Source organism: Nothobranchius furzeri, chromosome 2 (assembly GCF_043380555.1).
Source record: "Nothobranchius furzeri strain GRZ-AD chromosome 2, NfurGRZ-RIMD1, whole genome shotgun sequence".
Taxonomy (NCBI): domain Eukaryota; kingdom Metazoa; phylum Chordata; class Actinopteri; order Cyprinodontiformes; family Nothobranchiidae; genus Nothobranchius; species Nothobranchius furzeri.
The window spans coordinates 95,326,204-95,350,459 of NC_091742.1; the positions used below are offsets into that span (position 1 = coordinate 95,326,204).

The following is a 24,256-nucleotide window of genomic DNA, read 5'->3' on the forward strand; positions in this document are numbered from 1 at the left end:
GACATCGGGGTTCAAATCTCACCAAAGACTCCCCACGGGGGTGTGTCAGTTACAGAGGACAGTTTTCACCTCACACTGGTGTGTGTGTGTGCCAACTGTGGGCTTTAACTTCATAACAACATAACGAGGAGTTGTAATAATTCTGTGAGACTTTGAACGCACCTCCAGGTCACGTTCAGGTTGAGTTACAGAAACATTTAACTCATTAAACTTCCTTCTTTTATAAAAATCATTTATCAGCTGACTTTAATGTCTCTGTTCTTCCTCAGATTGTCTCGAATCTGCAGATTTCATTATTTCTACTTAGAACCTCTGAAGACGAGGCGCTTCACAAAAACAACAAAAGCAAAAAGAAATTATTACAAACCTTATAATGAAAATGAGAAATAGGAACTTTTAGATAAAAAGTGTGAAGAAAAACTGGAGTAAAAGAAAACGTGTTCCTCCCATCAGGAAGCTCTGTGGCTCCGGGGCCTCATGCGGGCCCTGTAGGACCCCCTCAGCGGCTCCTTTAATCTAAGCCCAGATCCGACTGATTTTGTGTTTGCTGATGACAGAAGCAGGAAGAGTTTGTGATAAATGCATGGAGTTGTTTTAGGAAATTAAAATGTGACAAAATAGTCCCCAAATATTCTTACAGAAAAGAAAGAATCACCTAAAACTCGTTATTGTTTATTATTCAGGTCATAAATAATCAACCAGAGGTTATTTTTGGTGACTGATCACAGGTCAGAGGTCAGGAGCTTCACCCTCATTACTAATCTCAGCGACCTGACCAGGTGAGACTCTGTACAGGTAAACCTACGTTCCATTTTTGGTTCTTTTTTAAACACAGGAAAGGTTTTTCTTTACCTTGCTGACGTTTCGTTTGCCGACTGCAAAGCAACCTCAGAGCTGACGCTGATGGTGGCGTCACTTCCTGCTCCGTTTATCTGCGTGCAGCAGAGGGCGACAACGTCCTCCAACAATGGAATTAGAAACTAAACACTGAGAACACACCAGAGGTAAACCTGCAGCCACAGCCCCGCCCACACCCTCCCCTCTGGCCTGACCGCTCCTCCTCCTGGTGGTGCTGTGTCCGTGTGTCTTCTACTCTCATCATGGTGTCCTTGTATCAACGCAGAACCACAGGTACCACTCACTGACCTGTCAGTCAGTCAAGGACGTCTCTGACTCATCCTTCCATCTCCATGGAGACGACTCCTCCCACCCACACTGAGCAGGGATCGGATGAGGATTATGATGACGTCACCATAGACTTCTGAAGATGACGTGGTGGTTCTGATGACCCGCTTTGGCTGGCTGTAGGTCCTGTCCCGCAGAGGGAGACCAGATCCACACATCTGTTATGAGTCCGCCCTTTGGGCTCAGTGCCGTACCCGATTACCCGCAAACGCAGAACAAAGACACAAAACCACGTCTTTACGTTCATCAGTCAAGTTTATGAAACGCAGTGAAAAACCCAGACAGTAAAAAGCACCTTAAAACAACATCTGTAAACATCTGTCTCGGTGTGATGATAAAATCTTCCTGTACAGGTTTACCGGTTAAAGCTTCAAGTCTATTCACAAAACTAAGAACCACATTTCCCATCAGCCCCTCCCTCTGGGCTGGGCGGGACTTAAACAGGAAGTGGGTGAGTGTTCAGGAGGAGGATTTAAAATAGAAACCATTAAATACAGGCTGATCTGGTTAATGCTGAGTGGCGTTGATCATAAATGTCCAGGTGTGAGGTCACACACAGGGGTGTGCGGTTAGGAGACCCCGCCCTCGGATCGGAGGGGGTTGGGTCTTCAGGACGAGTCCGGCTGAGTCGCCTTAAAAAAAAAAAAACAGAAGTGAGCTTAAAGTTAAAGGCTTCCACAAACACGATGACCCCAGGTGGAGAACAACCTGCTGCTCCTCTTGCTCCCGCTCCTTCTCCTCCAGTAGCGAGCGAAGGAAGGCAGCGCTCACCACCTCCTGCCCCTCCCCCACAAGGAAGGCATTCTTAAAGCGGTTGTAGAGCATGGAGGCTTTGTCCATGATGGCCTGGTTGGCCCGGTAGTACCGCATCTACACACACACACACACACACGCACATTTATTTTTCACCAGCTGCCACTGATGTCTTTGTTAAACAGTAAAATCATTTTGACTGATTCACTGCGTAAGCGGTTGACATCCTGCCGCTGCTGTGGGTGTAAGACATTTTGTGGCACTAGAGGGCGCGAGAGCGCCGCTATCAAAATATGTTTAATTGAAAACCACAGAAGAAGAGGTGAGCTTGTCACATGATCAAATAAATGCAGGAAGATGAAGCGGTTAAAGGTTGAATATGGAAAACGGACACTGGCGAACTCTGGTGTTCAGAGGTGGTACTGCAACAACAGAACTGCCGTCGGGACGGGAAAGTTGCAGAACTAGATGTTCCTGTGGTAACTGGAGATGAACGGATCAGAGGCAGTCACCTTCCTGAGGGTGGAGACCAGTTCACTGTGGTTCTGGATGTGTTGGGACGTCACATAAAGCATGCTGAGCTGGTCCAGCGCCGCCAGACACTTCCTGATGTCCTGCAGACACACAGCACACCTTTATGTGTGTGTGTGTGTGTGTGTGTGTGTGTGTGTGTGTGTGTGTGTGTGTGTGTGTGTGTGTGTGTGTGTGTGTGTGTATTTAACTAAGCACATAGGTAGGAGCCGCCTATTAGATAATTACTGCATGGGCGATTATCAACAAGTTATTTAACCCAACTGGAGCAATGTGTCTCTTCTCATCTACAGCCAGGAGGATAGACACATCTGGTGGTCGTGGAGAAGATGTTAGTCTGTGTGAGAAGGGTCAGATCATAGGCTTCAAGCAGAGGAAACGTCTAAGGAGATGCAGAAACGACTAAAATTAGGTTAAGATCTGTCCGACGCATCGTGAAGAACCAGATGTCCCGATACAACTCTGTCACTTCCGATACGATACCGATATCGCAGCCTGCAGCACTGATTGATACCGATGTCAAACCGATACGATACCAGCACAAATCACACAAACTATTACCTATCTCATAGTGAGGAGTGTATAAAAGACTTGATCAAGTGATATTGCTCAGACAGAAGACTAAAGCCAGCAACAGGAAGTATAAAAAACTGGCCAGTATTTCATTAGCCTTTGGTTGCAGACATGGGAACAGCTGAGGTTAGGGACATAAGGGAAAAAACACAATACTGTTCACTGACCTACTGCTACAAGTGTCTAAAGTTTAAAGTTCACACTGAGAAAAGCCTCGTGCAGTGTTTAGGGATCCTGCTTCAAATGCACGGTGAAGTCGGACTTCATAATCTTCCCCGGTTCTGTTCCACCACGGGAAACTGGTGCATGAGCCCAACCGTCTTTTTCTGACTTTAACGGAAAATACGGCCACATGGCCACCATTGTTCCTTGCTGCTCTGCTAGCACACTGTTCTGGTCACGTGGACTTTGCATGCTGGATCTGGGCGCTGACGGACAGAATAGTTGGAATGGAATTGAAAGCAGAACGTAATGCTAATATCGGAGATTTTCGATGCAGTCCGAGATAATCCGATAGTGTTTTTGGACCGATATCGGAATGGGGCATCCCTATGGAAAACTTGAGTCCAAATGGGCCCTGTTCCAGAGTGAGTGCCTGGTTTTTACTTCTCAGTCAGCTCCACAACAGAGAGACGCACACGTACCGACAGACCTTTTGCTCTCGGACTTCTCCGTCACCTGGGGAGTGTTGCAAAGCAATTCCTCGCCAGCACCACAGAGGGCGTAGCGCTGTTCTGTGGTATCAAGCCACCATTATAGTTATCTATCTGGACCACCATAGTGTATTAACTGCTGTGCTTATATACACTCACCTGAAGGCTTATTAGTACGGTGTTTGACCCCCATTCTCCTTCAGAACTGCCTTAATCCTACGTGGCATTGATTCCACAATGTGCTGAAAGCATCTATAGAAATGTCGGCCATATTGCTAGGATAGCATCTTGCAGTTGATGGAGATGTGTGGGATGCACATCCAGGGCACGAAGCTACCGTTCCACCACATCCCAAAGATGCTCTATCGGGTTGAGATCTGGTGACTGTGGGGGCCGTTGTAGTACAGTGAACTCATCGTCATGTTCAAGAAACCAGTTTGAAATGATTGGAGCTTTATGACATGGTGCATTGTCCTGCTGGAAGTAGCCATCAGATGGGTACATGGTGGTCATGAAGGGATGGCCATGGTCAGAAACAATGCTCAGGTCGCCCGTGGCATTAAACCATGCCCAGTTGGCACCAAGGGGCCTAAAGTGTGCAAAGAAAACATCCCCCACACCATGACACCACCACCACCAGCCTGCACAGTGGTAACAAGGCATGATGGACCCATGTTCATTCTGTTTACGCCAAATTCTGACTCTACCGTTTGAATGTCTCAACAAAAATGGAGACTCATCAGACCAGGCAACATTTTTCCAGTCTTCAACTGTCCAGTTTTGGTGAGCTCGTGCAAATTGTAGCCTCTTTTTCCTGTTTGTAGTGGAGACGAGTGGAACCCGGTGGGGTCTTCAGCTGTTGTAGCCCGTCCGCCTCAAGGTTGTGCGTGTTGTGGCTTCACAAACGCTTTGCTGCATTACTCGGTTGTAACGAGGGTTAGGGTCTTCTATCAGCTTGAATCAGTCGGCCCATTCTCCTCTGACCTCTAGCATCAACAAGGCATTTTCGCCCACAGGACTGCTGCATACTGGATGTTTTTCCCTTTTCACACCATTCTTTGTAAACCCTAGAAATGGTTGTGGGTGAAAATCCCAGTAACTGAGCAGGTTGTGTAATACTCAGACCAGCCCGTCTGGCACCAACAACCATGCCACGCTCAAAATAGCTTAAATCACCTTTCTTTCCCATTCTGACCTTCAGTTTGGAGTTCAGGAGATGGTCTTGACCAGGACCACACTGCTAAATGCATTGAATCTACTGCCATGTGATTGGTTGATTAGACAATTGCATTAAGGAGAGGTTGAACAGGTGGTCCTAATAATCCTTTAGGTGAGTGTATTTCATAGACTTTATAAGACAAATTTGTTCTTCATTCTCCACCTCTTCATGCGATTGCCACCTCTAAACCCACGTTTCCGGTCATTTCTGTCTACGAATAAAACGTTTTCTTCGTATTGGATCGTCTGAACCATTTGTCTGCATAACTGTGAATCATTCTACAGAAGCTTTCACGCAAGGCCGCCGTCGCACGTGCTCGTTCCAGGGTTAGTTTTCACTTCCTGCGCGTGCTTCATTCCTCACCGTTCTCACCGGATCCGTTTCAAAGCGGCTGAGAGTTGCAGGAGAAAACGTGTAATTGAAGAAAAGAAAGGCCTCCGAAGTGAGAAATAAGACCAGAGGTTTTAGGCGACTCTTCAACGATGGCGCGCGCAGGAAGCGAACTTTGGGCTCCCCATAGACGCCTCTATCGCCGGTTTTCTGCTCGACAGGTAAAATAAAGTTCATCGTGCTATTTGGAGAAATTCATTTCAGATTGCTGCTAGAGGAGTAGCTGCAAGGCCGGCAGCTACAGAGCGTTCACGAGGATCAAAACGTGGAGCGGGCGGTCCTTTCCTGAAATTCAGAAACATCCTCCTCCGTACTTTTAACCCCATTAAAAGTCTCTGGGACGTGCTGGAGAAGGCTTTGTGCCGCGTTCAGACTCTACCGCCATCACTGCAAGATCCTGGTAGAACATTAATCTGGTGATGTTGCAGAAGCTTATTGGAGCAACGTCACAGTGACACAAAGCTAAAGGAGGTCGAATGGGCTCGACACACGGGAGGTGACATCGCCTCTCCTCCATTCATTTTCAATGAGACATGCGCGACAAAGCGATAATCGCGGGTCTCCCTCCTACTCAGCGAAACGCAAAAATCGTGCGTGTGAATTTTGCGCCGGTGCACGTGTCGTGCACAGGCGACCCAGCGACGCGATCCCAGAAAGTTGAAATATTTCCAGCTTTTCATCGCTGTCGCTCGGACGAGGACCAATCAACGGAGGTTTCAATCACTGACCAATGAGCGGACAGGATGCTCCGTACATCTCTGAGCAAACATGGAGAAGTTGATACTTGCTGTGACGGATTTCCCAGAACCGTACAACATTTCTACCAAAGAATATAGAGATATTCACAAAGAATCTGCGGCGTGGGAAACTGTTGGTGCCAGAATGAACACATCAGGTAAATATAGTAAAATCAGAAGATTTCACATAACTAGCAGCACCTTGTGAAACATCATATCTACCACTTTATTAACTCTGAACCGCTTAAATAACCTTAATTCCCTCCAACCTGACACAGCCAAACAGAACACCGGAAGGTTCGATTTCACCGCTGTCCGCCTCCCGTGTGTCAAGCCCATAATGAAATATTAGTGTTTGACCTTTTAATTTGTGTGTGTACGTGTGTGTGTGTGTGTGTGTGTGTGTGTGTGTGTGTGTGCGTGCGTGTGTCTCACAGGGGTGCCTGTTTTCAGAGCGATCCGGATGTCTCCGTGGATCCGATGCAGGGTGGAGTCCGTCAGAGACGTGTTCTTCTCCTCCACCGGTTCTGTTTCTGGTCTAACTTCCTGTGCTGTCTTCTCCTCTACTTCTCTGGGTGTGGACCCATCCCCTGTGGACATGTCCACTTTGACAGTGTTGCTTCTTGTCTCCTTGCTGCTCTTCTGTCCTCTCTCTGGTCGTCCTGATGAGGGTTTCTCCTCTTTGGTATGCGTCTCTTCTTTGTGTCTCTTTCTCTGTCCTCGAGTTCTTTTCTCTATGTCTGTCTTCTCTTTCTTCTCCTTCTTTCCATCAGTTGTGTCCTCTCCTTTGTTCTTCCTGCCCTCCTCCTCTTTCCTCCTGCCTGTTTTGTCCTCCGTCTCAGAGTCTTTTTTGCTCTTCCTTTCCTTTTCCTCTGTGTCTCCTCTGTTCTCTCCTTCAGAAGTCCTCTTCTCCTCCTCTGCTGCTCCACCCATCATCGTCTTTACATGGATCTTTGTCCCTCCACTCGCTTTAACAATCTTTCCGATTATTTTTCTCTCATCTTTCTCCTGTCTTGTCTCATCCCTCTTGCCATCCTCATCTTTCTTCTCTTTTGTTCCCTCGTTTTTTTCCTTATCCTCCACATTCTGTTTATTCTCTTTTGTCTTCTTGTCTTTTTCTGTTCTCTGTTCATCCTTCTTCAGGTCAGTTGATTTCTTCTCTGCTGTTGACCCTCTGGTGGACATTTTCTCCTCCGTCTCAGTGTCTCTCTTCTCTGTTACTTTACTCCTTTCCTCCTTCTCTTCATCTCGTCTCTCTTTTCTACTGTTCTCTGATGGTTTCATTTTGTCACCTTCCTCTGTCTTCTGTCCATCTTTTTTCATCTCTACTGTTGACTTTCTGGTGGACATTTTGACTGTTTTGCTCTCATCCTGATTTACATTTTTCTTCCTCTTTGAAGTCATCTTCAGGGTAGACGCTCCTCTGTCCTTCCCGTCGCCTTGATCTTCTTTTAATGTCTCTGTCTCACCGGTCTTATGTTCATCTTGTCTCCTCTCTGCTGTTAAACTCCTGGTGGACCTCTTCTCACTCTCTCGTGCCTCTGTTTTGATGTTCATCTCTGTCTTCATCCAATCTTTCGCTACCATTTTTTCTCCTGTCCCCTTTGGGCTGACCACCTGTTCCTCCTCTTGTCCTTTTTTCCTCATCTTCATTTCAGATGTCTTCTCTCCTCCTGCTCTCCTGGAACAAACATAAAATAAGACAGATTTAAACTTCTCATTCAGGAGCTTTAGACTCACTAAGAATGCTATTAATCTTACAGAGGGTCCTTGGTGGATTCGTTAGTGGACTCCTTGGTTGTCTCTTTGGAGGTCTCCTTGGTAGTGTTTTTGGCAGACTGCTTCAAGGGCTCCTTGTTGGTGTCCTTGGCAGACTGCTTCAAGGATTCCTTGTAGGTGTCCTTGGCAGACTGCTTCAAGGGCTCCTTGTTGGTGTCCATGGCAGACTGCTTCAAGGACTCCTTGTTGGTGTCCTTGGAAGACTGCTTTAAAGACTCCTTGTTATTGTCCTTGATGGATTGCTTTAAGGACTCCTTGGTGGGGTCCTTGGCAGACTGATCCAAGGACTCCTTGGTGGGGTCCTTGGCAGACTGATCCAAGGACTCCTTGTTGGTGTCCTTGAAAGACTGGTTCAAGGACTCCTTGTTGGTGTACTTGGCAGAAGGCTTCAAGGACTCCTTGTTGGTGTCCTTGGCAGACTGCTTCAAGGACTCCTTGTTGGTGTCCTTGGCAGACTGCTTCAAGGGCTCCTTGTTGGTGTCCTTGGCAGACTGCTTCAAGGACTCCTTGTTGGTGTCCTTGGAAGACTGCTTAAAGGACTGCTGGTTGGTGTCCTTGGAAGACTGCTTCAAGGACTGCTTGTTGGTGTCCTTGGTAGACTGCTTCAAGGACTCCTTGTTGGTGTAATTGGAAGACTGCTTCAAGGACTCCTTGTTGGTGTCCTTGGCAGACTGCTTCAAGGACTCCTTGTTGGTGTCCTTGGTAGACTCCTTCAAGGACTCCTTGTTGGTGTCCTTGGCAGACTGCTTCAAAGACTCCTTGTTATTGTCCTTGATGGATTGCTTTAAGGACTCCGTGGTGGGGTCCTTGGCAGACAGCTTTAAGATCTCCTTGTTGGTGTCTTTGGCAGACTGCTTCAAGGACTCCTTGTTGGTGTCCTTGGTAGACTCCTTCAAGGACTCCTTGTTGGTGTCCTTGGCAGACTGCTTCAAAGACTCCTTGTTATTGTCCTTGATGGATTGCTTTAAGGACTCCGTGGTGGGGTCCTTGGCAGACAGCTTTAAGATCTCCTTGTTGGTGTCTTTGGCAGACTGCTTTAAGGACTCCTTGGTCATGTCCTTGACAGACTGCTTCGAGCACTCTTTGAGGGTGTCCTTGGCAGAGTGTTCCTTAGTGTTGTCCTTGTTAGTCTGCTTAGCAGTCTCCTTGGCAGACTGCTTAGCTGACTCCTTGGTGGACCCCTTAAGAGTGTCCTTAGCAGACTGCTTCAAGAACTCCTTGGTGGTGTCCTTACTAGTTTTCTTAACAGCCTCATTGGGAGACTGTTTGGAGGACTCCTTAGTGGTCTCCTTGGCAGACTGTTTTGAAGACTCCGTAGTGGTGTCCTTGTTAGTCTGCTTAGCAGTCTCCTTGGCAGACTGTTTGGAGGACTCCTTGGTGATGTTCTTAGTGGACTGTATTGAGGTCTCCTTGGTGAACTGCTTGTAGGAGTCCTTGGGGGTGTCCTTGCTTGTATGCTTGGCACTGTCCTTGCTGGACTGCTTGGATGACCCCTGGGTGGTGTTCTTGGTAGTTTGCTTGACATTTCCCTTGGAGGTCTCCTTGGTAGATTGTTTGGGAGCCTCCTTGGTGGTCTTATTAGTAGCCTCCTTAGCGCTTAGAATGGCAGCCTCTTTGGAGGTGTCCTCTGTGATCTTCTTTGTAGTCCCTTTGGTGACCTCCTTGCTAGTCTGCTTTGTATACTCCTTGGAGGGGTCCTTGGTGGCCTTCTTAGTAGTCTCTTTGGTGGACTTCTTGGTGGGGTCCTTGGTCTTCAGCAGACCTCTCAGAGACTTCAGCAGGCTCTCTCTCTGGGCCGCCAGCTGGTGATGTTGCTGTTTCAGACAAGAGATTGTGAATAAAAACAAGAAAGAAAATATCATCTAGCTGAATTGTTGGAAATGTAGGATCTGCTGCTATTAATAAGGAAACTGAAACAGATTTACCTGGTCATCGTTCCCCTCCTCTGCTTTCTTCTCTTCCTCCACCTCTGGACTACTTGACGTTTCTCTCTTCTTCTCCGCTTCTACCCCTTGATCCTGTTTCCCTTTCTGCTGTGCCTTCTTTTCCCCTTCTCCCCTCCTCTTTGCTTCGTGGCTCACCTCTGTCTTTCCTTCTGTAGCATCCACCTCCCTCTCCTGTTGCACCGCCTTTTCTGTTTCTTTCCTCGTTCTGGCCTTCTCTACGTTTGCTTTCTTGTTTTCTACCTGCTTCTGTTCTTTGTCCTCAGCTATTCTTGCCTTTATTCCCTCCCGTTGCTCCTCTGTTTTCTCCATGTCTCTCTCTGCACTCCTTGTTCTTGTTACCTCAATTGTGTCCTCTTTTTCAGTTTTACTTGTTTGTATTCTCTCCTTTTCCTTCTCAGTTGTTTCCTCTCTCGCTATCAGTCCCTTGGGTTTCTCCTCATCTTTCTCGACCTTTCTTGTCTTTATTCCCTCTCTTCTTTTCTCCATTGTGTCCTCTGTTTTTCTTTTTACTCCTCGGTTTTCTGACATCTCTTCTATTGTTTCTTCACTACTGCTCTGACTGGTTTTGTTCTGCACCTCCTTTTTTTCAGCTGCCTCTTCTTTCTTCCTCTTGGCCTCCCGGCTCTCTTCGTTTTCCTCCTCCTTCCTCTTTTTCCGAGGCGTGGCTACAGAAGGGACACCATCGAGCTGACAAAGAGCAAACAACATCAGAACTTCACATTAAAGGAACTGAATCTATGGTTTGTTTGAAGTTAAACAAAACTCCACTGCTGTTCCTACACCAGAGCCAATCACCACCTCCTGATGAGACTCTCCTTTGTTCCTGGAGTTCCACAGGGATGCGTGTTCGGCCCACTGTTCTGTGACGACTGTGATTATACATCTTCTACACACACAAGATTCAACGACCACAATAGCACCACGTAAACCAGGTCCTACATACCGAATTAAAACAAAGAAGAAGCTGTGGTGATGCAAGAAAAGGTGTCGCTATCTAGGATTTTATTTGGCCAGATGAGATTTATTTAGGAGAACAACCAGACCACACTAGACACCATTCTAATAGCGGATTGTGTTTATCCTGGCTGCTAGCTCCATAAGCTGTGGTACCTTAGACTCCACCCCTCTGCTCCGGGTGGAAACTCGACCTGCAGCAGCAGCTTCCTCAATCCTCTCTGGTGCTCCAGCCAGCCTGGGGGCTGATAGGACTTCAGGTGGAGCCTCAGCTTCAGGTTTGTTTGACCCCACCTGAAGAGACAAAACAAGTACTATTAAATGGAGTCAAGTTAAAGAAGGGCAGTCGACATATGTCCAGTACTGAAGTGGACTATGACAACAACATAGTTTGTTATTTGTGTTTCTCATGGGGCAGTAATCTTTGAAAATTGTGAAACCAACGTGGAAGTGACAAAAATTGCAGTTCCACCCTCATCCGCTAGGGGCTGGATCCAAAATAGAGCAAATTCTCATTTTTTCATGTTAAAAATGCCAACTTCACAGAAGAAATAAACAAGTTTACAGCCTGGTTCAAAAATTCTTTTTAGGTTTAATACAGGGGTGGGGAACCCTGGTCCATCGAAGGCCACTATCCAGCATATTTTAGTTTCAACCCTGCTTCAGCACACCTGATTTCAATCAGCAGGTGATTAACAGGCTTCTGCAGCGCCTGATGAGCTGCTGAACAGGTGAATCAGCCACTGAATCAGAAGTGTTGGAGCAAAGACATGCAGGATAACGACCCTCGAATACCAGTATTCCCCACCGCTGGTTTAATAGATCTGGTTCACAGTCATGACAACTCTGAAGGGGGAGAATTATTTGTAACCCTACCACTTAGGTGTAACAAAATGCTTGAAATTATAACTAATTAGATTTGATTGAGCATGAGTGTCAGAGCTAGCGCTAGCAGCTAGCTCTGGAGAAGGCTTCAGCCTCAGCCTCACGTTGATAGATTTTCGGCCATTTCCACTCTCTGAACTTTAGTGGTGTCCTCTGTGTGTTCCTGTTTGGATGATAATCAGGATTACCCCCAGTGCTTTACAAGCCTGACGGCCCGCCAGGCTAAGCACCCCCCCCCCCCCCCCCCCCGGGAAACCCTGCTGGTCGGAGCACGCGACCCTGCACCTGTGTGCACACGTACCGTATTAAAGTAACATGGGGTGTGCACGTTTACCATCCTAAAGTAACATGGGGTGTGCACGTTTACCATCCTAAAGTAACATGGGGTGTGCACGTTTACCGTACTAAAGTAACATGGGGTGTGCACATGGACCGTACTAAAGTAACATGGGGTGTGCACGTTTACCGTACTAAAGTAACATGGGGTGTGCACGTTTACCGTACTAAAGTAACATGGTGTGTGCACGTTTACCGTATTAAAGTAACATGGGGTGTGCACATGGACCGTACTAAAGTAACATGGGGTGTGCACGTTTACCGTACTAAAGTAACATGGGGTGTGCACGTTTACCGTACTAAAGTAACATGGGATGTGCACGTTTACCGTACTAAAGTAACATGGGGTGTGCACATGGACTGTACTAAAGTAACATGGGGTGTGCACGTTTACCGTACTAAAGTAACATGGGGTGTGCACGTTTACCGTACTAAAGTAACATGGGGTGTGCACATGGACCGTACTAAAGTAACATGGGGTGTGCACGTTTACCGTACTAAAGTAACATGGGGTGTGCACGTTTACCGTACTAAAGTAACATGGGGTGTGCACGTTTACCGTACTAAAGTAACATGGGGTGTGCACGTTTACCGTACTAAAGTAACATGGGGTGTGCACATGGACTGTACTAAAGTAACATGGGGTGTGCACGTTTACCGTACTAAAGTAACATGGGGTGTGCACGTTTACCGTACTAAAGTAACATGGGGTGTGCACGTTTACCGTACTAAAGTAACATGGGGTGTGCACATGGACTGTACTAAAGTAACATGGGGTGTGCACATGGACCGTACTAAAGTAACATGGGGTGTGCACATGGACTGTACTAAAGTAACATGGGGTGTGCACATGGACTGTACTAAAGTAACATGGGGTGTGCACGTTTACCGTACTAAAGTAACATGGGGTGTGCACGTTTACCGTACTAAAGTAACATGGGGTGTGCACGTTTACCGTACTAAAGTAACATGGGGTGTGCACGTTTACCGTACTAAAGTAACATGGGGTGTGCACATGGACTGTACTAAAGTAACATGGGGTGTGCACTTTTACCGTACTAAAGTAACATGGGGTGTGCACGTTTACCGTACTAAAGTAACATGGGGTGTGCACATGGACCGTACTAAAGTAACATGGGGTGTGCACGTTTACCGTACTAAAGTAACATGGGGTGTGCACATGGACCGTACTAAAGTAACATGGGGTGTGCACGTTTACCGTACTAAAGTAACATGGGGTGTGCACATGGACCGTACTAAAGTAACATGGGGTGTGCACGTTTACCGTACTAAAGTAACATGGGGTGTGCACGTTTACCGTACTAAAGTAACATGGGGTGTGCACATGGACCGTACTAAAGTAACATGGGGTGTGCACATGGACTGTACTAAAGTAACATGGGGTGTGCACATGGACTGTACTAAAGTAACATGGGGTGTGCACGTTTACCGTACTAAAGTAACATGGGGTGTGCACATGGACCGTACTAAAGTAACAAGGGGTGTGCACATGGACTGTACTAAAGTAACATGGGGTGTGCACATGGACTGTACTAAAGTAACATGGGGTGTGCACATGGACTGTACTAAAGTAACATGGGGTGTGCACGTTTACCGTACTAAAGTAACATGGGGTGTGCACATGGACCGTACTAAAGTAACATGGGGTGTGCACATGGACTGTACTAAAGTAACATGGGGTGTGCACATGGACTGTACTAAAGTAACATGGGGTGTGCACATGGACCGTACTAAAGTAACATGGGGTGTGCACATGGACTGTACTAAAGTAACATGGGGTGTGCACATGGACCGTACTAAAGTAACATGGGGTGTGCACATGGACTGTACTAAAGTAACATGGGGTGTGCACATGGACTGTACTAAAGTAACATGGGGTGTGCACATGGACCGTACTAAAGTAACATGGGGTGTGCACATGGACTGTACTAAAGTAACATGGGGTGTGCACATGGACCGTACTAAAGTAACATGGGGTGTGCACGTTTACCGTACTAAAGTAACATGGGGTGTGCACGTTTACCGTACTAAAGTAACATGGGGTGTGCACGTTTACCGTACTAAAGTAACATGGGGTGTGCACATGGACTGTACTAAAGTAACATGGGGTGTGCACATGGACCGTACTAAAGTAACATGGGGTGTGCACGTTTACCGTACTAAAGTAACATGGGGTGTGCACGTTTACCGTACTAAAGTAACATGGGGTGTGCACATGGACCGTACTAAAGTAACATGGGGTGTGCACGTTTACCGTACTAAAGTAACATGGGGTGTGCACGTTTACCGTACTAAAGTAACATGGGGTGTGCACGTTTACCGTACTAAAGTAACATGGGGTGTGCACATGGACTGTACTAAAGTAACATGGGGTGTGCACGTTTACCGTACTAAAGTAACATGGGGTGTGCACATGGACCGTACTAAAGTAACATGGGGTGTGCACGTTTACCGTACTAAAGTAACATGGGGTGTGCACATGGACCGTACTAAAGTAACATGGGGTGTGCACGTTTACCGTACTAAAGTAACATGGGGTGTGCACGTTTACCGTACTAAAGTAACATGGGGTGTGCACGTTTACCGTACTAAAGTAACATGGGGTGTGCACATGGACTGTACTAAAGTAACATGGGGTGTGCACGTTTACCGTACTAAAGTAACATGGGGTGTGCACATGGACCGTACTAAAGTAACATGGGGTGTGCACGTTTACCGTACTAAAGTAACATGGGGTGTGCACGTTTACCGTACTAAAGTAACATGGGGTGTGCACGTTTACCGTACTAAAGTAACATGGGGTGTGCACGTTTACCGTACTAAAGTAACATGGGGTGTGCACGTTTACCGTACTAAAGTAACATGGGGTGTGCACATGGACCGTACTAAAGTAACATGGGGTGTGCACATGGACCGTACTAAAGTAACATGGGGTGTGCACGTTTACCGTACTAAAGTAACATGGGGTGTGCACGTTTACCGTACTAAAGTAACATGGGGTGTGCACATGGACTGTACTAAAGTAACATGGGGTGTGCACATGGACCGTACTAAAGTAACATGGGGTGTGCACGTTTACCGTACTAAAGTAACATGGGGTGTGCACGTTTACCGTACTAAAGTAACATGGGGTGTGCACATGGACCGTACTAAAGTAACATGGGGTGTGCACGTTTACCGTACTAAAGTAACATGGGGTGTGCACATGGACCGTACTAAAGTAACATGGGGTGTGCACATGGACCGTACTAAAGTAACATGGGGTGTGCACGTTTACCGTACTAAAGTAACATGGGGTGTGCACGTTTACCGTACTAAAGTAACATGGGGTGTGCACATGGACTGTACTAAAGTAACATGGGGTGTGCACGTTTACCGTACTAAAGTAACATGGGGTGTGCACATGGACCGTACTAAAGTAACATGGGGTGTGCACGTTTACCGTACTAAAGTAACATGGGGTGTGCACGTTTACCGTACTAAAGTAACATGGGGTGTGCACGTTTACCGTACTAAAGTAACATGGGGTGTGCACATGGACTGTACTAAAGTAACATGGGGTGTGCACGTTTACCGTACTAAAGTAACATGGGGTGTGCACATGGACCGTACTAAAGTAACATGGGGTGTGCACGTTTACCGTACTAAAGTAACATGGGGTGTGCACGTTTACCGTACTAAAGTAACATGGGGTGTGCACGTTTACCGTACTAAAGTAACATGGGGTGTGCACGTTTACCGTACTAAAGTAACATGGGGTGTGCACATGGACCGTACTAAAGTAACATGGGGTGTGCACATGGACCGTACTAAAGTAACATGGGGTGTGCACATGGACCGTACTAAAACAAGGTGTTTGCATGTTAGCTCTACCTTAGACTCCACCCCTTTGCTCCGGGTGGACACCCTCCCTGTCGCAGCAGCTTCTTCCGCCTCTGCAGCATCGGACCTCTTCGTTGTTCCGACCAGCCTGGGGGCTGACGGGACTTCAGGTGGAGCTTCAGCTGCAGGTTTTCTATCAGACGTTCTGTTTGATCTGGTCTGAGGAGAGATAAAAACATCCTGCTACATCACCCCAGGGATGGTCTCCTCCTCAGACATGAACTCTCAGAGGAATGCTGCTTTCTTACCTCCGTCTTTATCTCCCCTGGACTCGTCCTCTCTCTCCGTTCTGCAGCAGGACCACCGCTCACTGACCTCCTGCTCCTCGTGGAGGTGGAGTGTTCCTCTGGTTCACTGACCTGGCGGGACTCCGGATGTTGTTCTGGAGCTAGTCTAGATGAAGATCTGGTGCTGGATTTCACAGACGTCTCCATGACACCCGAGACTCTGTTTGGGGAGCTCATGTCAGCGACAGATCTGCTGGAGGTGGGGGCTCCCCTTGGTCTAGCTGGAGGAGTTCCGGATCGAGCTGGTTTTACTGGTGTGGGTTTGCTAGCAGGGGCTGGTCTTACTGGTGTCATATTAGAGCTGATCTTTCCGGGTACCTGAGGAAGCGACAGAACCTTCAGAACGTCTCAACGGAACACATATCCGTGTTGATCTGGTGAGAACATCAGAGGCTAAAACAAGCCAGCAGAAACTCTCTAAACTTGATGCTGCTGGTCTCAAACCGAGCTTACAAACCAGAGGTCTACCGCGGCACCGACTACCAGCGGTGTGGTACCGAGACCCCAGACACACAGGACTACAGAGAGACCCACTTTGAGTTTGCTGCCCAGTCCGGGTGAGTTCTGGATCTCCCACATGCCCTCAGTGAAGCCCTTGATGCGAACGCCGCTGCCATACTTGAGCTTGTTCCCGATGTACGGAACCACGTTCTCCGGCGGAACGGAGCCTCTGAGGAGAGAACAACCAGAGTCGGGTCACAGCGGGACAGAACACGGAGCAGCGGGTCGGGCGGAGCCTGTACGTACATCTGATGGGTCCCAAAGAAGTAGACTGGGACTCGCTTCTTGTAGCCTGCTTCTGATTTACAGATCTGCAAACACACAGAGGTCAATACCATCCAGCTGCAGGCGTGTGTGTGTGTGTGTGTGTGTGTTTACCCTGGCGGGCCAGTGAGGGAAGCCCTTCATCTTGGCGAACACCAGCTCTCCGGCCTTGAACCGGTCCCCCGATTTTCCAGCCATCCTGTTGCTCCACGGCTCAGAGAGCAGAAATCACCTGAAACCAGAGCAGAGAGGCTCAGGGTTTACGTCCCACTGACCATAACCCAACTCATGCTGGGAACACTGGTGATCCCGCTCAGCAGAGCCCAACACAAACCACATCCGTACACAACTCATGTACAACATCTGTAATAACAGCATCAGACTGAGTGTTTGTTTGTAGCTGCTGAAGGAGTCGTCACCAGATTTCATATCCCAGAGTGTTCCCACCTCCCAGTTCAGGTTATACGTTTACCTAACAGAATACACATTTATCTTCATGACTTTACCAGTGACTGACATCCAGAGTGACTTGGATGCGAGGCATGGAAGAGCTGGAATCAAACCAGCAACCCCGGACGACCCACTTCACCCTATGAAACGCACCACTGAGACCAGGAATGATGGACTTCTGAATGGAAATGCGTTTCCCAGAGTCCTGCACACCCAGTGTGTGTGTGTGTGTGTGTGTGTGTTACATCATGAAAACGGACTGACACGCTACTGTAAAACTCAAGACTGAATAAATACAATATGCTCCATTATAAACAATGAAATAAAGGGGCCTGCCCAACAAGACACGACAAGCACTTTTCAAAGCGTTAATCCATCAACTCCCATTGGGTTTATAATCCAGGTTCCTCTCAGAGAACCGCAGCTGCAGATTACAGCAGCCTCAGGAAAATACCAATAATAATAATAATAATAATAATAATAAGCGGTGTCTCAGACTCGTGTAAGCTCAACGGTCGTTTAACCCTTTTCTGTCCCTCTGTCTAGAGGACAGATGTCCCTGTCCTCTGCTCTGAAACTTCCTGCAGGCTGAAAAAACTCACAATAAGGTCAAAACTCTCACAATAACTCAGCGCGCTCGTTTCCAGCAACGTGTCCGGTCTTTGTTTACAAATACAGCTAGCAGCTGCCAAGCTAACAGCCGCTACCCCGCAGCTAGCTCCACCGGACCGGCTCGGTCCGGAGTTTTGGTCGGGTTCAAAGAGCGGATTTACCTGCAGAACAAAACGCAATCTTCTGGTTTGTACCACAAACACGGGATGCTTTTTGTTACTTAGCTACACTCTCCCGTAGGTCGCCATGTTTGCTGCTGCGCTCAAATGACGTCACTGCTGTTTCCCGCCCGCAGCTGGACCGTACCAACAAAGTCAAATCAGATCAAATCGCTTTTATTGTCACGTCACATGTGCAGGTACACTGGTACAGTACATGCGAGTGAAATTCTTGTGTGCGAGCTTCACAGCAACAGAGTTGTGCAAAAATACAGTAACGTAAAAACAAGCAAAATATAAAAATGGCTAATCTAAGTAATAATATATATAATATGTAAGGTATATACATTACTAAATATGTGTGCTAGAATTTTCTGTCCACGTGTGTGAGTGTGTGTATAGTGTGTATATACATGTTTTACAAATGAATAAAGTAAACAATAAGATAAGAGATATAAAATGTACAGAGGCTGGTATGTGCAAAACAGTGGCATTAATGTACAGTATGGAGTGTGTAATGTTGGAGTTTCAGTAGTGAGGGTGAGGTGTCTGTGAAGTGTTCAGCAGTCTGATGGCCTGATGGAAAAAACTGTCTCTCAGTCTGCTGGTTCTGGACCGGATGCTGCAGAACCTCCTTCCTGATGGAAGTAGTCTGAAGTTTATGGCTGGGGTGACCTGAGTCCTTGATGATCCTCCCCGCTTTCCTCACGCACCGCTTCCTGTAGATGTCCTGGAGGGAAGCTCACCTCCAATAATCCTTTCTGCACACCGCACTACTCTCTGGAGAGCTTTGCGGTTGTAAGCGGTGCTGTTGCCATACCAGGCGGTGATGCATCCAGTGAGGATGCTCTCAATGGCACAGCAACAGAAGGACCTGAGGATGCGGCGGCTCATGCCAAATTTTTTCAGTCTTCTAAGAAAGAAGGCACTGCTGTGCCTTCTTCACTGTATTGTTCGTGTGCACTGACCACGTAAGATCCTCAGCCAGATGAACTCCAAGGAAACGGAAGCTGCTCACCCTCTCCACAGCGTCGCCGTTGATGGCGATGGGGGTGTGTATTCCTCTGCTCCTCCGGAAGTCCACTATCAACTCCTTAGTCGTTGTGACGTTGAGGGTGAGACGGTTGTCCTGACACCAGTGGGTCAAAAGAGGGTGGAGGTGCTACCAACCTCACTGTGTCTATTTAAACAATCCCTTAATAATGATTTAATTTTTCATCAGAGTGGCAAAAAGACATAAGAGATCCAAATGAAATAGATGTGTAAAGTGAAGGTTGAAAAAGACGACTTTTCAAGAACAATACATGATAATTGACCCATGCATTAAGGACTCATTCATTGGACTCCAAAGTGCTTTACACTTCTGTGTATAAATGGAAAAGAAATGGAAACGTAATATTTTTTACAGATTTCTGCAATATTTTGAAGTGTGTATTTTAATACATGACAGTTTAAAATTAAACCTCAACGTTATTCATGTATGGTCCAAATGTATTTTTCACCCAATGAAATAGTGCTTTTCTCATCTAGACCAACGTTGGTCTAACTCTCACCTTTGAAAATACGTTGAACCACGGTTTCTTATTTTATAACTGATGTATAAGACTGAGGTTTAATGGCTACATAATTCAATAAACCTCCGTATTAAAAAACAAGCACAACAATTCACGACATTTATTTGTAACATAACAGGGAAGCACCGATAAGAAACTCTGGGCTGATGTACGATGATTCTGCTGGTATGTGACATCAAAATGTACCAGCAACACAAGCGTACCTCTTAGCCAATAGCGATGGCAGATTTAAATTCAAATGCAGTGCAGAGTTTTTACCAGAAGACGGCAAAACAAGTTGCACTAAAGTGCCAAATTATTTACTGCACACGTCTACAGCACTATCAGACACACATTTATGTTTATTAGCAAAAATAAATGCTTGATTTGGGGGTGACTTGCTCTTTAATATCAGCCCAGTTTACTAATCAGACTGATACCAGTCAGTTAAACATAGACCACCAATGCTTATGTTGATTTACTGTATCATGGAAATGTGTTCTTCGTGCCAAGAGATAAAACTTGTAATTCATGAAACCTTTTCCTGTTTTTGCAGCACGCTGAGAGTCGGTTAGCATCTGACTGTTCACAGATTATAACCTCTGAGGAAATAAACGTCTCCATTTTGAGGACCACGGGTTTTTTATTTCGAAAATAAATGTCTGGCATCAACTGTTCTATTATAATCTCAAACAACAACAATAACAACAACAAACAGACAGACGGAAAAATACTCATCGTAATAAAATCACCAAAGGCACAGCAGCTTTAATCACTGTCACTCTCACTATCCTCCTCTTCCTCTTCCTCTTCCTTCTCCGTTTCCTGGACCAGTCCTGAGTAGAAGTCGTTGTCGCCGAGGGCCTTCTTGGTCAGAGACTTCATCCTCCCGTCCTTCTTCTTCCTCTTGCGGTATTCGTTGACTGTCATCTTAGGTAAACTAGAAATGTCCCAGAACTTGATCAGCTGGTCGTGGGCGCAGCTGATCAGGAAGCGAGAATTCCAGGATTTAGCGATCTCTTCCACGGGTTCTCCCACGTGCTGCCCGATGCATCCGATGACCCGGTTGGGAAGCAGGTTGATGGCTCTGACCGGAGGGAGAAGGTGAAGATGTAAAAGAGTCTGGGTTTTAGACGTCAAACGAAACACTTGACTCCATCTTTGGTGGAAGGCTGCAACAGTAATAAATAACCTAGCTGACCCTTAGAGATCGACAAGGTGGATTCTAGTCTGCAGGATGAAAACGTGCCGCTCTCAGCATGAATCACCTTCAGATGTTCCTCAGATAGTCATCTGTAAGGTCTGCATGTGCATTAGCACGGGGCTCTTGTTGTGAAAGCAACCATGGTAACCATAGAAACCAGCAATGTTTCCATTCCTACAGAGGAATGCAAGAAACACTTACCTGAACTCTTGACAGGCTGATGGTACCGTGGATTAAATGACCCGATTAGACATCAGACTGGTGCTACCACCAGTACCGATTAGACATCAGACTGGTGCTACCACCAGTACCAATTAGACATCAGACTGGTGCTACCACCAGTACCGATTAGACATCAGACTGGTGCTACCACCAGTACCGATTAGACATCAGACTGGTGCTACCACCAGTACCGATTAGACATCAGACTGGTGCTACCACCAGTACCGATTAGACATCAGACTGGTGCTACCACCAGTACCGATTAGACATCAGACTGGTGCTACCACCAGTACCGTGCTCCTCCACCAGAGTACAGGATCTACTGAAGCGGTACAGATCTTAGAAGATGCCTATCAAATGAGTCATGTGGCTGCACGGGGATGACAGAGTGTCCTAAACTGGTTTAACTGGTCAACATGTTGATCCTGGTAGATACAGAGTTCTGAGGTTTTATGCCGCCCTGTCCACCAGTTCCTGTCACATGATGGTCCTACTGGGATTATCATGTCCAGAGTGGTTAAAGACCCGCCCCAGATTTATCACCAGTATGTAAACACTCACCGGATGTACCCATCCATGGAGGCGGTGCACATGATGCTGTCCGTTATCGGGATGATGCAGTCCACCGACTCGGCCTTCAGAGCGAAGCGGTCACTGGTGGCGCCGAACCCGTTCCAGTTGAAGATGAAGATGGTTCCCTCGCTGGAGCCACAGACCACCTTCTTCCCCCGCTTCATCAGCACCACCGAGGTTAGATCTCCGCTCTGGTACTCAGACAGCAGCTCAAACCGCCGCCTCTTGATGTTGAAGACGCCCATGGTTCCGTCGCCGCTGTGGGACCAGGGCTCACGTTACAGCTCAGACTGGAGAACCGGGCTTATCCTGTCGACTTTTAAGAGCATCACTATCCTCTCTGGTCTGCAGCTCATCCAAAACATTTTAGTAAGCTCTTAATTTTAAATTTCAACCATAAAAAGAGAAGTAAAGATGGCAGAACAAGGGCAAAACACACAGGTGGAGCATGACACACACTGGGTTACTGCATCCAGTATTTCTATACGATTCTGTTTTCAAGTACAGACACTCCTGAAAACCCCATTTAAGGAATAAATACTTCCTGTTTGGAGCTCCACGCTTCAGTAGCAGCTCTTCTCTGCTTTGATAGCCTTGATGTCTGATCGATCAGACAGAAGATTAACCAGTTGGTGTTTTTACTAATGTCTGAATGTTTATTTTTCAACACAGATTCTAGGGTGATAAAAAAGTCCTAATGACCACTAAACAGCACATCTGGGTACAGTAATGCCTCGCTGCTTCGCGGTTCGTTCATCGCGGATTCGCTGCTTCGCGGATTTTTTCTTTGGAGCATTTTTCAGGGGGAATTCACAGATTCGCGGTATTTTTCACTGATTCGCGGTATTTTTCTATGCGAAATATCAAGAAATTCTTGTTTTTTTTTCATCAGTTTCATCATAAAATGCACTTTTTGTAATAAAACTAAAGAAAACAAGTAAAAAAATTTTTTTCTTGAGTTTTACCCACAAAAAGAGAATGTGATCATACGATAATTCAATAGGGAGCGTGGTTTCACAGACGCGGAAGTGATAGCATCGGTGAAACGCCGGCTGATCTAGGAAACCCCCGAGCGTTCGAGCGTCAACGAAGTGACACGGAAATGCCGGGCTTTCCAGAAGTAAGTAAGATAACTTACTATGAGCTGATAGTTCGTTGGATTGATCGGTAGGTTGGAAACTCTGATCATGAATCTGAAGAAACGATGACTGAGTGGTGAGCTGGAAAGGCGACTTCCGTTTATAGCCGCGGTTTGTGACGTAGGTGCGACGTGAAGGGAATCCCCGCGAGGGGCATGCTGGGAGTTCCTCCTTCGCGGATTTTCACCTATCGCGGCCAGGTCTGGAACGCATCTACCGCGATAAACGAGGGATTACTGTATTTGTCGGGTCATGTGACTCTGAAGCAGGTGTGTGTGGTGTAGAACTAAAGCAGAGAAGTGATGTAGGTGGTGCCGTTGGTTTTAAATGCCATCAAAAGCTAAATGTTACACACTACCGGTAAATACGGTCATCGGCCATGACAGCTGTACTAACATCGACATCGGCCCAAACGCTCATATCGGTGCTGCGGATCACCTGGCAGTGAGCAGGATCCTCTTGGCCTGGTCTACAGTGATGTCACTGATATAATCCTCGTGTTCCTTCATGTCCATGATGGAGGTCCCCTTCCTCATGTCCCACACCTGCACACACACACACACAAGCAGAAGGTTTTAGATGACTCAGGAATAATCCTTCGTGTTCTCTCAGCTAAACCAGTACTGGCCCTCAGAACCAGGATCGGTGTGTCCAGGTCGAGTTCTCTCACATTACTAACAGATAAAATCCAGAACCAGTCCCATCTGGACCTGGTACCGGGCAGGTGAGGTCTAAAGCACACAGGTGGGATCTGAGACCTTCAGGGTTCCTCCGTCGTCCCCAGTAGCCAGGATGTTCTCGTCCACCAGCAGCAGGCTGTTGATGGCGGTCCCGTGGGCCCCCCGGATCCGTGAGACCAGCTGTCCCCGCTCCACGTCCAGCAGATGCAGGGCCTTGTCCCGGGACACGCTGTACAGCTTCAGCCCGTCGTCAGAGAACCGAACCTGGCGGCAGGACTTTAGGTGGTGCCCGGACGACCACAGCTCCCGGTTCTCCCCCTCCGTGCACGAGTAGGAGAAGGCGTACACGTCCCCGTCCACGTCCCCGCACACCAGCAGGTCCCTGCTGGGATGCACGGCCACCGTGTTGGCGGTCGCCTCCAGCCGGATGTCCTCCGGGGTTTCTCGTATCTTTGGTCCGGGCGGCTCGCTCTCCTCCTCTTCATCTGGGTCCGGTTCTTCCGGCTCGGAACCAGATGTGTCAGCTGTTACTGGAGCTTCGGTCCGCTCGTTTTCAGGAGGTTCTATCTCTGTAGAACCAACGTGCTCATCGGGAGCTGCCATGTTGTTTTCCTATGGTTCCTGTTTATGCAGCGCGTGCTGCCCTCTAGCGGTAGACGCGTTAGCTGCGCCGCTGGCTGAACCGTTGACCCTCCGCTCCGAACAGAGGTCACCTGAGGTCATCTGTGTGTTGAACCCTAACCCTAACAGCTGGTAAACATAACAATCA

The 24,256-nt window shown here is 47.3% G+C and overlaps 2 protein-coding genes across 2 annotated transcripts; both read right to left on the reverse strand.

Annotated features, from left to right (window-relative positions):
• Positions 1 to 1,421: 1,421 nt before the first annotated feature.
• On the reverse strand, positions 1,422 to 18,264 carry LOC107372398 (axoneme-associated protein mst101(2)). The gene is made up of 13 exons (XM_015940625.3): positions 18,120 to 18,264; positions 17,011 to 17,128; positions 16,879 to 16,943; positions 16,666 to 16,801; positions 16,093 to 16,449; positions 15,836 to 16,003; positions 10,877 to 11,014; positions 9,746 to 10,453; positions 7,803 to 9,634; positions 6,477 to 7,722; positions 2,451 to 2,552; positions 1,894 to 2,055; positions 1,422 to 1,817 (listed from the first exon to the last, which is right to left on the reverse strand). The coding sequence occupies exons 2-13, from the start codon at positions 17,092 to 17,094 to the stop codon at positions 1,794 to 1,796; spliced, it is 5,022 nt and encodes a 1,673-aa protein (XP_015796111.3). The 5' UTR covers positions 17,095 to 17,128; positions 18,120 to 18,264; the 3' UTR covers positions 1,422 to 1,793.
• A 2,028-nt stretch (positions 18,265 to 20,292) lies between these two features.
• wdr55 (WD repeat domain 55) lies at positions 20,293 to 24,242 on the reverse strand. The gene is made up of 4 exons (XM_015940630.3): positions 23,566 to 24,242; positions 23,246 to 23,352; positions 21,657 to 21,926; positions 20,293 to 20,756 (listed from the first exon to the last, which is right to left on the reverse strand). The coding sequence occupies exons 1-4, from the start codon at positions 24,088 to 24,090 to the stop codon at positions 20,438 to 20,440; spliced, it is 1,221 nt and encodes a 406-aa protein (XP_015796116.3). The 5' UTR covers positions 24,091 to 24,242; the 3' UTR covers positions 20,293 to 20,437.
• Between the last annotated feature and the right edge of the window lie 14 nt (positions 24,243 to 24,256).